At 47.0% G+C, this 14,666-nt stretch overlaps 1 protein-coding gene across 2 annotated transcripts in view; it reads left to right on the top strand.

Moving 5' to 3' along the window:
- Positions 1–13,769, top strand: part of LOC105519771 (cytochrome P450 4F8) — a 14,758-nt gene extending 989 nt beyond the window's left edge. For both annotated transcript variants that reach the window (XM_011953234.1, XM_011953236.1), the window contains exons 3-13: positions 1,806–1,950; positions 3,275–3,328; positions 3,420–3,547; positions 6,008–6,129; positions 6,892–7,162; positions 7,807–7,873; positions 8,073–8,202; positions 12,440–12,573; positions 12,669–12,733; positions 12,899–12,981; positions 13,332–13,769. In XM_011953234.1, the coding sequence (XP_011808624.1) occupies positions 1,806–1,950; positions 3,275–3,328; positions 3,420–3,547; positions 6,008–6,129; positions 6,892–7,162; positions 7,807–7,873; positions 8,073–8,202; positions 12,440–12,573; positions 12,669–12,733; positions 12,899–12,981; positions 13,332–13,497 (1,365 nt within the window). In that variant the 3' untranslated portion in view covers positions 13,498–13,769. The remainder of the gene's footprint in view (positions 1–1,805; positions 1,951–3,274; positions 3,329–3,419; positions 3,548–6,007; positions 6,130–6,891; positions 7,163–7,806; positions 7,874–8,072; positions 8,203–12,439; positions 12,574–12,668; positions 12,734–12,898; positions 12,982–13,331) is intronic.
- The last annotated feature ends 897 nt before the right edge of the window (positions 13,770–14,666 follow it).

Consider the following 14,666-nt stretch of genomic DNA (forward strand, 5'->3'; position numbering starts at 1 on the left):
TCACTCACTCATTCCTCTCCTCACTCACTCATTCCTCTCCTCGCTCACTCATTCCTCTCCTCACTCACTCATTCCTCTCCTCACTCACTCATTCCTCTGTCTACTCACTCATTCCTCTGCTTTGCCATGCCAAGCCTTTCTCACCTCCTTGTCTAGGGGAAGCCACCCCTAGCGTGTTTTAAATTCTTTTCCTGACTGTTTTCAGTACACTAGTGAACCTCTGATGGGTTCCTGTGGGAGAGTGGGGATTACATGGCAGGGATTCACCAATATTTCCACAATCTCCACTGCTGTACTTGAGGCCTCTTGAGCTCACTGTCTAGAACCCACTTTCTGCCTGACCCATTTGCTTGTGTCCGCCCATCTCTGGGCTGCAGTTTTCCCACAGAAAGTAGCTATACACCCCCCGCCCTCACATTGTGGCACAGCTGGGCCAGAAGAGAGAAATGTGCCGTCTCCACCCTCCCCCTTGCAGGGGCATCTTCTTTCTCCTCACTAAGCTGTCCCAATGGGTTGTGTTGCCCAACCTGGATACAATTTAGCCATTTACTTCCTCTTCAGAGTTATCTATGACCCTTCAGACCCTGCCCTTTCACTTAGACCTTCTGTCCCTTTTGGGGAATTTGGCATCAGTCTGTTCATTGGCAAATGGCAGGATTGATGGGTGTGTCCGCAGGTGCAGGGGGAGGGAGCACAGGACGGACTAGCTCTGAGCCTGATGTGCAGAAGGTGCTCCCTAGCTGTTCTTCCTGACAGGCAGTTACAGTCACCTCTTCTCCCCTGGGGGCTGCTGAGAAAGGAAGTTCCACAGTGTGCAGACCCTTCTCCATGGGAGGACCTGGAGCCCCTGAGGCCCAGCCAGGACATAAAAGGATGTGGGGACCAGCCCTGGGGACATGTCCTGAGGCCACGTTGCTGCCCACACACCACCCTTGTGGAGCCCACCCCACATGACTGTTCGTGGGCTGGAGCCACTCCCAGGATGAGAAAATCCATCCTCTTTATTCAAGGTGGACTTCTCCATGAACAGATAGTATGTCTTCTCCCTGTTCCCTGGGATGTAGCTTTGGAACTTAGATACTGCCCCCAAGAGAAAGGAGCAGGAGGGAGTGGAGATTACCCCTATGTGTGCAGAATCTGGACATGCTGTTCATTGCAGAGGCTGTGCCACCTCTGAATCCTGCAGTGGGACCTGCTGTGGCTCCTCCTGGGAAATGTATTTTTTTCTCCAGAGTAATAGAACTAATATGATATCAATATCCACATTTATCTATCTATCTATCTATCTATCTATCTATCTATCTATCTATCTATCTATCTATCCATCCATCCGGCCATCTGTCTATGATCTATCTAATCTATGGAGAGACAGAAGAGGCCACTTATTATAGGAATTATAGTTCATGGAGGCTGAGAAGTCCCACTCTATGCCTTCCACAAACTGGAGAATCAGGGACACTCGTGGTGCAATTCTGTCTGGGTCCAAAGCCCTGGGAACCTGGAGTTCTAATGTCCGAGCGTAGGAGATGATGGATGTCTCAGCTGCAGAGGAGAAAACAAATTCACCTTTCCTCCACCTTTATATTCTACCTGGACCCTCAACAGATTGGAGGATGCCCACCCAGACTGGGAAGGGGAGATCTTCCTTCCTCAGTTTACCTTCAGATGCTAATCTCTCCTGAAACACCCTCACGGACATACCCAGAAATAATGTTTGACTGGATATCTGGGCATCCCTTAACCCAGTCAAGTGGACACCTGCAATTAACCATCACAGGAGGTGATGGCCCTTGCCTTGCTTGCAGGTCACCCCTACGGAGGAGGGCTTGAGGGTCCTGACCCAGCTGGTGGCCACCTACCCCCAGGGCTTTGTGAGGTGGATGGGCCCCATTTTTCCTATCATCAACTTGTACCACCCCGACGTCGTCCGATCTGTCATCAATACCTCAGGTACTCCTGCAGAACTTGTGGTGGTGGGCACAGGAGAATGTCGGAGGGCTTCTAGATCTCCTCATCCCCAAAGCTTCTGTGCAGCCCCTGTAGTACTCAGCCCCTTCCTTCCTGCTTCTCTCTCAGCCACCTTCCTCTTTCCTTCCTGGATTCACCAACCCCAACCTCAGTGTCTCTTCTCTCTGCTGCCATCTTCCTCACCTCCCTGTTGTTCTGGGAACCACTGGGGCCCTGAGAAGCTTTAATCCAAGACCCTGTCCTGGAGGAACCCCCAAACTTGAAGAGATGGATCGGTACAGAGACTTCATAAGGTTAGAAATGGGCCAGGAGGAGACAGGCTGTGACAGATCAGAGGAGAACAAGGTTTCTACTTGGGCATGCTAGAAGACTTCCTGGAGGAGGAGTAGCAGGAGCTGGGTCTGGAATGATGAGTGATAATTTTTTTTAAGCAGAGGCAGGGTGATGCAGTGGGCATTGTTAGTATTCAAGGCTCCTGGCCAGGCCTAGCATTGGCTTTGTCCTTCTGCAGGCCCAGAGCAATGAGAAGGAGTTGTGGTTGGTGGAAGATCTGGGCTGCTATTTCCATGACATTCACCTCTTGTGGGTCGATTCCTTCTAACCCCATCCTGTGGCACTTCCACCATATGCTCATTGCCCTCCTGCTCCAGGCCCCAGGAATCTCCAATAGGAGATCCCACCCCAGCCTGGAGCCCTACCCTTGCCCTCTGCCCTTCCCATCTTTGGACAGGCCAGGATTAGCAGCAGAAGGGGTATCACCTCACAGAGACCATGGCTCAGGCCCCAAAATGCTGCGTGACTCTGGGCAGGTCCATGGCTCTCTCTGGCTGCTGAGGTATCTTTTCATTGTGAGTGGTAGGAACTCAACCCCACGAAGTCTAAGCCATTAAAGAGAACCTACTGACTGCAAAGTCCAGGGAGGATGGCCTTCAGGCACAACTGGATCCAGGTCTCACCTAATGTCATCAGAATTCTGTCTTTAACTCATATTCTGTAAAGGTGTTTTCTAGAGTATTGACTTATGCTTGGGTGTTGCAGAACATGTTGGACCATGTAGGAGCCATGTCAAGGCATGCTTAGCATGCTGTACCATGTGAGGGCGTATCATTGCTCTATAGTGCTATTGCAGCCTAGTCCAGCCTCCTTTATGCCCCCCACCCTCCTTTCTTCCTCTGCCCATGGCCTCCTTCCTGCTATGCTGGGCTTGGAGAAAAGAAGTCCCAACCTCTGTCTGGGAGCCACCCTCCATACCTAAAGTCCCTCCTCTATCCTCTCCATGGATCCTGATGGTCTTCATTCATGTCAGATGCCATTACAGACAAGGACATAGTCTTCTACAAGATGCTGAAGCCCTGGCTGGGTAAGTAACTGTAGGTGGACAGGATGGGGACCAACTTTTGTGCCCAGGGGAAGGTTCTGCCTTTGCCCACAGCCCTTGGCTGCCCTACTAGGGGATGGGCTCTTGTTAAGTACTGGTGACAAGTGGAGACACCACCGTCGCATGCTGACACCTGCCTTCCGTTTCAACATCCTGAAGCCCTATATAAAGATTTTCAGCAAGAGTGCGAACATCATGCATGTGAGTGCTTTGAACTCAGGGTCCCAGCTGCAGCCTTGGGTTGGGGGGAACACGTACAGATTGGGTCTGGAATGTTGGCTCTCCTGGGTGGGTTTGGGGCCATTACTCTTCCTCTCTGTGCCTTGATTTCCCCATGAGGCTAATCATCCTTACTAAAAGGTGGTAGGAGCATGTGATGGACTCATGTCTCTGACACTTAGTAGGTGGTCAAAAGGAGTCAATTTTCACATTTTTCTCACAGAAGCCCTGTGAACTCAAAAAGGGAAGGATAACACTTGCATAGTAGTCGTTGCTGAGTACAGATCATTTCAAAACTAACTGGTTTAGAGCAATAAGGGTTTATATTTGCTAGCAAGTCTGTGGGACAGTTGGCCAGCCCTTCTGCATGTGGATGGAATCCCTCAAGGTATAAGAGCAGCTGTGGGTCAGGTAGGCAGCTTTGCTTGTACCAGCTCAGTTCTCTCACATGTTTGGAGCTTTGCTGGCTTCTGGCTGATTTAGGATGGCCTCAGCTGGGACACCTGGACTTTTCTCCATGTGATTCTCTGCCTCTAGATGACACCCCAGGATTGCTCACATGGCAGAGACAGGATTCCAAGGCAGTGAGAGGAGGATGCAATGCTTCTCATTAGTTATTATTATTTATTTTATTTTTGAGATGAAGTCTCGCTTTGTCTCCCAGGCTGGAGTGCAGTGGTGTGATCTTGGCTCTCTGCAACCCCTGCCTCAAGCAATTCTCCTGCCTCAGTCTCCCAGGTAGATGGAATTATAGGTGCCCACCACTACGCCCAGCTAATTTTGTGTATTTTTAGTATAAACAGGGTTTCACCATGTTGGGCAGGCTAGTCTCGAACTCCTGACCTCAAATGATCTGCCCTCCTCGGCCTCCCAAAGTGCTGGAATTACAGGCATGAGCCGCTGCACCCAGCCAACTTCTCACTAGTTATGGCCTTATCATTTTTGCCACATTCTATTGGCCAAAACAAATAAATAAATAAAACACCCACCATGAATCAATGTGGGGCAAAATAGACTCCACCTCTTAATGGAAGTAGCTAAAAAATCACATTGCAAAAGAGGTGGATGTGGGGAGAAGGGAAGAAATGGGGCCAAGCGTTTTGTAAAATAACTAGGATTTTCTTTTTCTCCTGTGAGCTGATAAATTAGCTTGTTACTTTTGCATGGATTCTGCCAGAAGACATGAGACTTCTGGGTCAAACACAAAAGTTTATTACGCATGTCTCAGCAAGTGGCATGTGCATCTTGTTGTTTTGGATCCTTTCTCTAAGCCACTCAGATTCCCTGGTGTGATAAGGTGGGCTTCCATAGATGCCTGCCATGTAGTATACTGCATGATGGGGAGGAGCATTAGGCTTAGGGAATCTGCTTTTACAGCAAGCAGAATAAGCCTATGTGTGTCCCAGAGGAGTGATTACGTTATACCCCAAGGTTGTTCTCTGCAAATACAAGACTGAGAAATAACCCAGATTAAGAACCTCAGGGTTGACCAGGTATGGGAGCTCATGCCTGTAATCCCAGCACATTGGGATCTCTTGAGGTCAGGAGTTCGAGACCAGCCTGGCCAACATGGTGAAACCCTGTCTCTACTAAAAATACAAAAATTAGCCAGGTGTGATGGTGCGTGCCTGTAACCCCAGATACTCAGAAGGCTGAGACAGGAGAATTGCTTGAACCCGGCAGGTGGAGGTTGTGGTGAGCCAAGATCGTGCTGCTGCACTCCAGCCTGGGCAACAGAGTGAGACTCCATCTCAAAAACAAACAAACAAACAAACAACAACAACAAAACTTCAGGATTTTGCATTCTTGGCATGCTCAGAAAAAAGTGCTCAGGGGGATCACAGGAACTTTTTTTGTAATCAATTTATAACAATGAAGATGACTCAAGCTAATATTTGTTGAGAACTCATCATATGACAGAAATGAGGTAATATGCCCATTCCATGGTATATGTGGTCTCATTTAATTTTCACAGCCCTGTGAGGTAGAGGATATTTTCCACACCACCCCCCCACCCACTGCCATGACAAATGGTGAAACTGAGGGCCAGAGAGGTTAGGGAGATTTCCCAAGTTCACCCAGCTTGTCAGTGAGTCTAAGAGAGGGGGAGAAGGGGTTCTAGCCTGGCTCCCTGGCATCAAAGCAGGTCATCTTGATTGCTATTGAGGATTTGACAGGTGAGACCTAGAAGAGGGCTATGAGTTGACCAAGGGTACACACAGCTTAGGAATCACAGCTGGGGCTTGAACCCAGACGTGGGATCTTCATCTCCTAATAGTAACAGCTTCCACTCTGAGCCAAGCCTAGTCCTCCCTGGGGATGGGCGTCTGGGACGGAAAACCAGGAGCCTGCCTCTGTGGGAGTCTATCCTGGTGGCTGGGGTTGCAGGGGGACTCAGAGGAGCCAGGGCCTGGCCTCAGCCCTGTCCCCTTCTCTGGCCAGGCCAAATGGCAACGCCTGGCCCTGGAGGGCAGCACCCGTCTGGACATGTTTGAGCACATCAGCCTTATGACCCTGGACAGTCTGCAGAAATGCATCTTCAGCATTGACAGCCATTGTCAGGAGTGAGTTCTTGCCCCACGGCCTGGGAACATGGGATGGATGTGGGAGCAGGGGAAGGTGGGGAGAGCAAAGCCCAAGGAGACAAGAAGAACCTTCCTGGAGAGATGATGAGAACTGGGCATTGAAGGACAAAGAAGGAGAGAAGGAGAGAGAGAGAGCGTGAGATAAAGAGAAGGTTCCTCCAAACAAGTGGAACTGTTTGGGTCAAGGCAAGGAAGCTAAGATGAGCACAGCATGTGCAACAGGGAGTTGGGAGACACTTGGAAATGAGGGTGGAGGGGTTGGCAGTAACTAGATCCTAAGGATCTTGAAAAGTCAAAGGGAGATTAATTTTGTTCAAGGTTCCCAGGGAGCCATGGGAGGTGTTTGAGCAGATGAGTGTCATGGTCAGTGCTGAGCTGGGACATTGGACTCTGGGACTCTATGGAAGATTGACTGTTGTGTAGATGCAGCATGCAAGGAGGCCAGGGAGAGCAGGTCTGAGTTTGGTGGACAGAATGGGGCAGATTTGGGAGAAACTGAGGAATAATAGGCAAGAGCAGATGTTTTGTAAGAGAGAGAGAGGAGATGCCCATAATGGCCAAGCTGTGACCTGAGGACCTGAGGCAGGAGGCAGCTCACGGAGAGTGGGAGGCAGAGAGTGAAATGTGCTTGCAAGGCACCCCTTTCTGCATGGAACGTGGTCCTGGGATTCTGGCTGGAAGGTGTTTCCATGCTTTCATGTGTGTAAGGAGTTGCTTCTTCTCTCTGAACTGGCCCTGCAGGAAGCCCAGTGAATATATTGCTGCAATCATGGAGCTCAGTGCCCTTATAGTGAAACGGAATCACAAGTTCTTCCTGTACAAGGACTTCCTGTACTTCCTCACTCCCTGTGGACGGCGCTTCCTCAGGGCCTGCCGACTGGTGCACGACTTCACAGATGCCGTCATCCAGGAGCGGCGCCGCACCCTCACTAGCCAGGGTGTTGATGACTTCCTGCAGGCCAAGGCCAAATCCAAGACTTTGGACTTCATCAATGTGCTCCTGTTGAGCAAGGTGGGCTTCTCTGGGATCTGAATTCAAGAGGTAAAATGGAGTTTCAGGTCAAAAGTCAGATTGAAGGACTGAACTTGATCCAGAAGGCACTAAGGAGCCATGGAAGGTGCTTGAGGAAGGGAGAGACAAGTCATATAAGTTTTAGAGGTGATTGCATAGAAAGCTGCATGGAGGCTGGGCGCGGTGGCTCAAGCCTGTAATCCCAGCACTTTGGGAGGTCGAGACGGGCGGATCACGAGGTCAGGAGATCGAGACCATTCTCGCTAACCTGGTGAAACCCCGTCTCTACTAAAAAATACAAAAAACTAGCCGGGCGAGGTGGCGGGCGCCTGTAGTCCCAGCTACTCGGGAGGCTGAGGCAGGAGAATGGTGTAAACCCGGGAGGTGGAGCTTGCAGTGAGCTGAGATCCGGCCACTGCACTCCAGCCTGGGCAACAGAGCAAGATTCCGTCTAAAAAAAAAAAAAAAAAAAAAAAAAAAAAAAAGAAGCATGGAAAGCTGCCTGGGGGCCGGGAGGAAGCCTGTGGGGGTATATCTGGAAGTGACAAGGGAGGGATTTTTCTGGGATAATGGGTCTTCAGGGTCTGTTTCAGTTTAGACTCCAGTGACCCCGGAGCTAGTGTGATTGGGGTTCTTGTCTCCAGGATAAAAATGGGAAAGAGTTGTCAGATGAGGACATAAGAGCAGAAGCTGACACTTTCATGTTTGGAGGTGAGTGTCCTAGTCTGAAACTACAGTGGCAACAGGGGTCTCTCCACTCCAGGGAAGTGGAGGGCCGGCCCTGAATCACTTCATTCTGCCCAACCTCCCCCTCCCTTCAACCTTCCTGAGAGCCTCACTGTATGGGAGTTGTCCACCCTCTGGGTGCTGAAGCAGTCCAGAGATTCAAGCCTGCCTGGCTGACCCTCAGGCCATGACAGCACCGCCAGTGGCCTCTCCTGGGTCTTGTACAACCTCGCGAGGCACCCGGAATACCAAGAACGCTGCCGGCAGGAGGTGCAAGAGCTTCTGAAGGACCGTGAGCCTAAAGAGATTGAATGGTGAATGCAGGTGCTGGTGGCTGTTTCTGAGTCCCTCTCGTTGGTTCTTCTCCCCAGGTGGGGGAAAAGGGGAGAATCTTTTTGATGATTCTGCCATTGTTGCCATTCTGTCTGTCTCATTAGTTTTATATTTGGTAGTGGGAATAGGCATACAGCCCAGAAACAGGGCTCTACTACTTTACCTAGCGGGGGCTAGCAAGGGTAACATTGCATGCTTTGGGGACAGAATGGTCTGGGAGTCCATATTTATTTCCCTGCTAACTTGCTATGCAACATTAGTAAAATCAATTCCCTTTTCTGAACAACTTTTTTCCTTTGTAAATTGGGGGTGTGGGGAATTGCTGTCCCACAGGGCTGCTTGGAGAATTAGTGGCAAAAACTGCAATGACTTTTGGACCAATCTAATATTATGATTTATCAAAACATTCTCTTATCAACGCGTGTTTGTATACTTTCCAGCCTTTTGGTATGAAAGACATGACGTGTTGAATATCGGTGTGCCATGATCATTGCTGACATGTCATCTTTGTAGAACAAATTCCTATAAGTGCAATTGCTGACCCAAAGACCTTTTGAGTTTTACAATTCAATAGCTCTTGGGAAATCTACTCCTACACACCGATTTGGAGAATGCCAAACTTTCTCATAACCTCATCAGAAGTGCCTATTATGAAACTAAAACATTTGCCAACCTGATAGGTGCGATGTGATATTTTGTTATTTTAATGAACACAACTTTAAATATGGGTAAAGTTGAGCACTGTTTTCACCTGCTGATGAGCCATCCATCTCTCTTTTTCTGTGAAGTGTCAGTTTTTGCATAATTTGTTTTTTCTACTTTGGGTCATACTAGTTCTCTTATTTATTTATAAAAGCTCTTTCCATATTAAGAACATTATTCCTTTTTTCTATTATGCAAAATTTTTCCTTGCATTGTCTTGGACTTTATTTTTATTTTTGGTTCATTTATTTGTCACCAAATTTATTAATTTTTTATTTTATAATTCCTGTTTGTGTTTCTGAAAACATTATTTTAAAAACCCTTTTATACTCTAATAGTAAAATGCAAAACTCTTGTTTGACTTATTCTAATAGGCTTATGTATTTTTAAAAGTGTATTTATTTAACATTTTATCAATATTTTTCACATTTATAAATTTTTCCCTTTGAAATCTATGTTGGAATCTATTTTTTCTCCAAATATCTAATTGTCCCAACCAAGTTTAATGAATATTTTGTCCTTGTGTCGTGATTCTAAATAACAACAAATTCACAAGAAACTATATAACTATATATACTGTATATATAGTTTCTTGTGAATTTGTTGTTAAGAATATATGTATATATAACTATATATACATATATATGTATGTATATACGTATATATACATATATGTATGTGTATATATATGGTTTTATTTGTTGCCTTCATTTTGTTCTATTTATTATATAGTCCTACATGAGCAGCATGAAGTCTACTTTTAAAAACACTTTCATATTTGGTAGAGTTTCTATCTGTCTCATTACTTTCATATTTGGTAGAGTTTCTGTCTGTCTCATTTCTTTGCTTTTACAGTTCTTTTTTTTCCCTCGACTTCTTATTTTTTCCATTTGAACTCTGTGATCATGCTAGCTAGTTTGATAAATACTTTTGAAAATTTTAATTAATAAATTTTATGGACGTTAGGTGCTAATGTTTGAGTTAATGATGTCCCTCAATTCATGGCAAATTCTCGTCATTTTTCTATGCAGTACGTATTTCTTCCCATTTATCTCAAATCTCTACTTTCAGCTCTCCAGCAATATGATTACAAAATGACGGATACTTTTATTTGTAAAATTTGTTGTTGGGGTGGATACATTTTAAAATTCTATATATGTTTTTATTTCACAGATGTGCTGGTTCTTACCTTTTCAGAAATACAGCACTATGATTTGTGCTACGTTTATAGCACTGTGGTTTTGTGCTATGATTTGTGCTATGTAAATGTAGCACTATGATTTGCAGCACTGTTGTCCTAAGTATATTTATCCTCTTGCTTTTAGCTATGATCTAGTCCTTTTCTCTTCAGTTCTGTAGTGGATACCTGGACTGCTTCTATATCTCCAGTGCAATGACCATCTTTGTGCATATCTCTTTATCTGCATGTCTGATAATTTCTCTGGGATCTACAGTTGGGGACCAGCTTGCTGGGCTGTAAAACACACATCTTTCCTTGGCCATGTCCTGGTGGTTGCCTTCCATATTGGCAGCTTCTGTGCACCCCACTATCAGTGCATGTGACACCTCTACCTACACCTCAACCAACCTTGGCAACACCTACCTTTGGCCATTCTAGCCTCGAATAGATGTGAAGTGGTATCTCATTGTCAGCTAGCTTCCATTTCTACGATAGCTAGTGACTCTGAGCATCTCCTCTTAAATTTCTCATGTTTGAGCATTGTCTACTTTTTCACTTGGGTCACCTGTTTGTTCTCTTGCAGATTTGCAGGAATTCCTGACATATTCAAGATATCGTTCTGCATATCTGTCTGTCTATCCATCTATGTATCTATGTATCTATGTATCTATGTATCTATCTATCTATCTATCTATCTATCTATCTATCTTAGGCATCTTCTCTGAATCTCTTATCTCTCATTGGAATGTTAATTGGGTCCACTGTATCTTTTATTGCACAAAAATCCTTATATTTTATCTTGTTTAAGCTTTTGGGGTTTTAAGAATTCCTACTCCTAAGTCACAAAAATGTCTCCTGTGTTATCATCTTTTAACATTATAATTTTACCTTTCTCATAAAGGAAAAGACTCGGCCCTGTATATGCAGTAGACAAGAACCTGTTTCTCTTTGTTCACACATTTCCAGTGGTCTGAACAACTTCCACCACACTATCCATTCTCTAGGGGCGTGTGGACCTTCCTTTAGCAGATGTTAAGTTTCCCCCTATTCACATGCCTGATTCTGAGCTCTCTACTCTGTTCTTTGGACCTGTTTTTCTGTTCTTGCAGCAGTCCCACAGGTTTTTAAAAATTATTTTATTTTTGTTAGTATGCATTTGTAACATTTCTTAATATCTTGAAGCTTGGGTTCCCCTTCTTCAATCTTTTATTTAAAAATTGACCTAGCTTGGGCAGGGCGCGGTGGCTCATGCCTGTAATCTCAGCACTTTGGGAGGCTGAGGTGGGCAGATCACTTGAGATCAGGAGTTCGAGACCAGCCTGGTCATTATGGTGAAACCCCATCTGTACTAAAAATACAAAAATTAGTTGGGTGTGGTGGTGCACACCTGTAATCCCAGCTGCTTGGGAGGCTGAGGCACAGTAATCTCTTGAACCCAGAAGGCAGAGTTTGCAGTGAGCTGAGATCAGACCACTGCACTCCGGCCTGGGTGACAGAGTGAGAACCCGTCTCAAAAAACCAAAAATTACCTAGCTCTTGATGAACTTCAAAATTCTTTCAATTAGAATAAGATTTCAAAGCTCCCAAAAGAATCCAGCTAGGTTTTTTATTAATTGCATGAAGTATATTGATTAATTTAGAAAGAATTGACACCTTTACAATATATGGTCATCCCACCCTACAGTGTGGAGTGGAGATTATTTATTCAAGTAACCTTATAAGCCCTTTGTAGAGATGTTTTTTTCCCCTGCTTTTGTTACCTCTTTATATGATTTTAAATACTTTTTCACGCAAACAAATGAACACTTTCGTTTTTGAGATGGAGTCGCTCTGCCTCCCAGACTGGAGTGCAGTGGCATGATCTTGGCTCACTGTAACCTCTGCCTCTCGGATTCAAGGGATTCTCCTGCCTCAGCCTCCTAAGTAGCTGGGACTACAGGTGCCCACCACCATGCTTGGCTAAGTTTGTATTTTTAGTGGAAATGGGATTTCACCATGTTGGTCAGGCTGGTGTTGAACTCCTGACTTCAAGTGATCCACCTGCCTCAGGCTTCCAAAGTGCTGGGATTACAGGAGTGAGCCACTGCACCCCGCCAGAATGAGCACTTTTAAGAGACACCCTCTGAATATTGTTTTGCTCAGAAATACCTCTAAAAACACAGGTCAATTTTTCTTTAGTAGTTTTGTGACTGTGGTTTTCTAATGCTTACATCTTTGTTGCTTCTGGAATTAATTTTGTTATAAGACTGAGGGTCAGAGGGAGGTGGTGAGAGGGTCTCCAGGGACAGCAGGAGGGCTGTGTTTGCTCCCTGGATAATTGTTGGGTGTTTCCTTAGGGACGACCTGGCCCAGTTGCCCTTCCTGACCATGTGCCTGAAGGAGAGCCTGCGGTTGTATCCCCCAGTCCCTGCAATCACCCGTGGCTGCACCCAGGACGTGGTGCTCCCAGACAGCCGGGTCATCCCCAAAGGTGCCCACCATGGCAGGGGAGGAGGTTCCTTGGCAGGGCGGTGGTCCCAGCAGGCAGCTTGGACCTTGTCCTGACTGTCATCTCCTGCATGACAGGGAACGTCTGTAGCATCAGCATCTTCGCAATGCATCACAACCCCTCAGTCTGGCCAGACCCTGAGGTGCTGCCCTTCCCTGCTTCTCCATCCCCGGGGCCTGGTCAGGGGAGGGGTCTTGTCCCAGAAAACCAGATACTCTCTCTCTGTTCCACCCATATCTGTCTTATGTGGGGGTGGCTGGGTGTCCTGAGAAGTCCCACCAGCAGCCCTAACTTGCCCCCAACCCAGGTCTATGACCCCTTCCGCTTCGACCCAGAAAACACCCAGAAGAGGTCACCTATGGCTTTTATTCCTTTCTCAGCAGGGCCCAGGTGAGGCCAGAGGGTGTCTGAGGTGGGCATGGGCTGAGGGTGGCACACATGGCTGCCTTGTCAGATGTCTGACTTGTGGGACCACGTGTTTTTGTGACAGGGGTTTTAAAGAAGATCCTAGGAAAAAGGGTGCGCTCAGAGCCTCCTGCCCCATCTGGTCTTATTTGGGGCTGGGGGCTGGGCTAGGCTCTGGGAATATGCAAGCCCACATGGGGGTCCCAGGCACAGTTTCCCCCATCTGCCCCTCAAGGTGATCTGGGTGGGGTTGGGGGTCCCAGGCCTGGTTTCTGGCGCTCTGGGGCCGGGATCTGGGTCCTGGGTACAGTCAGACCCCCCACTCTGGCCCCCAGGAACTGCATCGGGCAGTCGTTCGCGATGGCAGAGATGAAGGTGGTCCTGGCGCTCACACTGCTGCGCTTCCGCATCCTGCCCGACCACAGGGAGCCACGCAGGACGCCGGAGATTATTTTGCGTGCAGAGGACGGACTTTGGCTGCGAGTAGAGCCCCTGGGCTGAGTCCTGCAGTGACCCACCCACCTACCTTTGCATCACCTATCTTTGCAGCAACTACCTTTTCAGATTCCCGAGAATAAATCTGTGCTGGCCCCTGTGCCTGAGTCCCGCGGAGAGCCAGCAGGGGGCGCTTGAGGACTGCAGGGATCTAGGACCCGGTTGGGAGGAGGTGGGGAGATGTCTCTGAGCCCAAGAACTTGACTGCCTCTCTGGGTGAGCACAGGAACCCTGTGCTGAGGGCGGGTTCTCCAAGAGCCTAAATAAAGACTGCCCCCACCCCCACCAAATAATTGTGTATTCTGATATAACTTTTTGCCAATTTAGAATCCCTGTTTTTTAGCTAGGTCCATAGTAGCCTGAAATACAGATCACATTTGAAAGCCTTTCTTGAAGCTCAATTTGTTAAGTAACTGTGGCTGTCCCATGTGGAGAAGCCAAAGATTATGTGGCAATTCTGGTAACCTTTCTTAAGAGAAAGCTGCGACAGTCTCTTTGCTCAGTCCACCCTTCTTCCTTTCTTCCTTGCAAGATTTTTTTTTTTTCTTTGAGACAGGGTCTCACTTGTCGCCCAGGCCAGAGTGCAGTGGCTCACTGCAACCTCCACCTCCTGGGTTCAAGTGGTTCTCCTGACTCAGTCGCCCAAGTAGATAGGATAACAGGCATCTACCACCACACCCGGCTAATTGTATTTTTAGTAGAGACGGGGTTTTGCTGTGTTGGCCAGGCTGGTCTCAAACTCATGGCCTCAAGTGATCAGCCCACCTCAGCCTTCCAAAGTGCTGAAATTGCAGGTGTGAGAATAAAAATTCTTGAGTTTCAATTTTTATTTTAGAATCAGGGGCTAACGTACAAATTTATTACAAAGGTATATTGCATGATGCTGAGGTTTAGAGTATAAATGACTCCATCACCCATGTAGTGAGCATAGTATCTAATAGGTAGTTTTTCAGCTTTTCTGCCTCCCTGCTTCCCCTGTCTAGTAGTCCCTAGGGTCTGTTGTTCCCATCTTTATTACCATGTGTATCCAATGCATAGCTCCCACTTATAAGTGAGAACATGTAACAGTTTGTTTTGTTCCTGCATTAGTTTGCTTAGGATAATGGCCCCCAGCTGCATCTGTGTTGCTGCAAAGGACATGATTTTGTACTTTTTAATGACTGCGTAGTATTTCA

Source organism: Colobus angolensis, unplaced genomic scaffold, assembly GCF_000951035.1.
Source record: "Colobus angolensis palliatus isolate OR3802 unplaced genomic scaffold, Cang.pa_1.0 Scaffold36, whole genome shotgun sequence".
In the NCBI taxonomy this organism is placed as follows: domain Eukaryota; kingdom Metazoa; phylum Chordata; class Mammalia; order Primates; family Cercopithecidae; genus Colobus; species Colobus angolensis.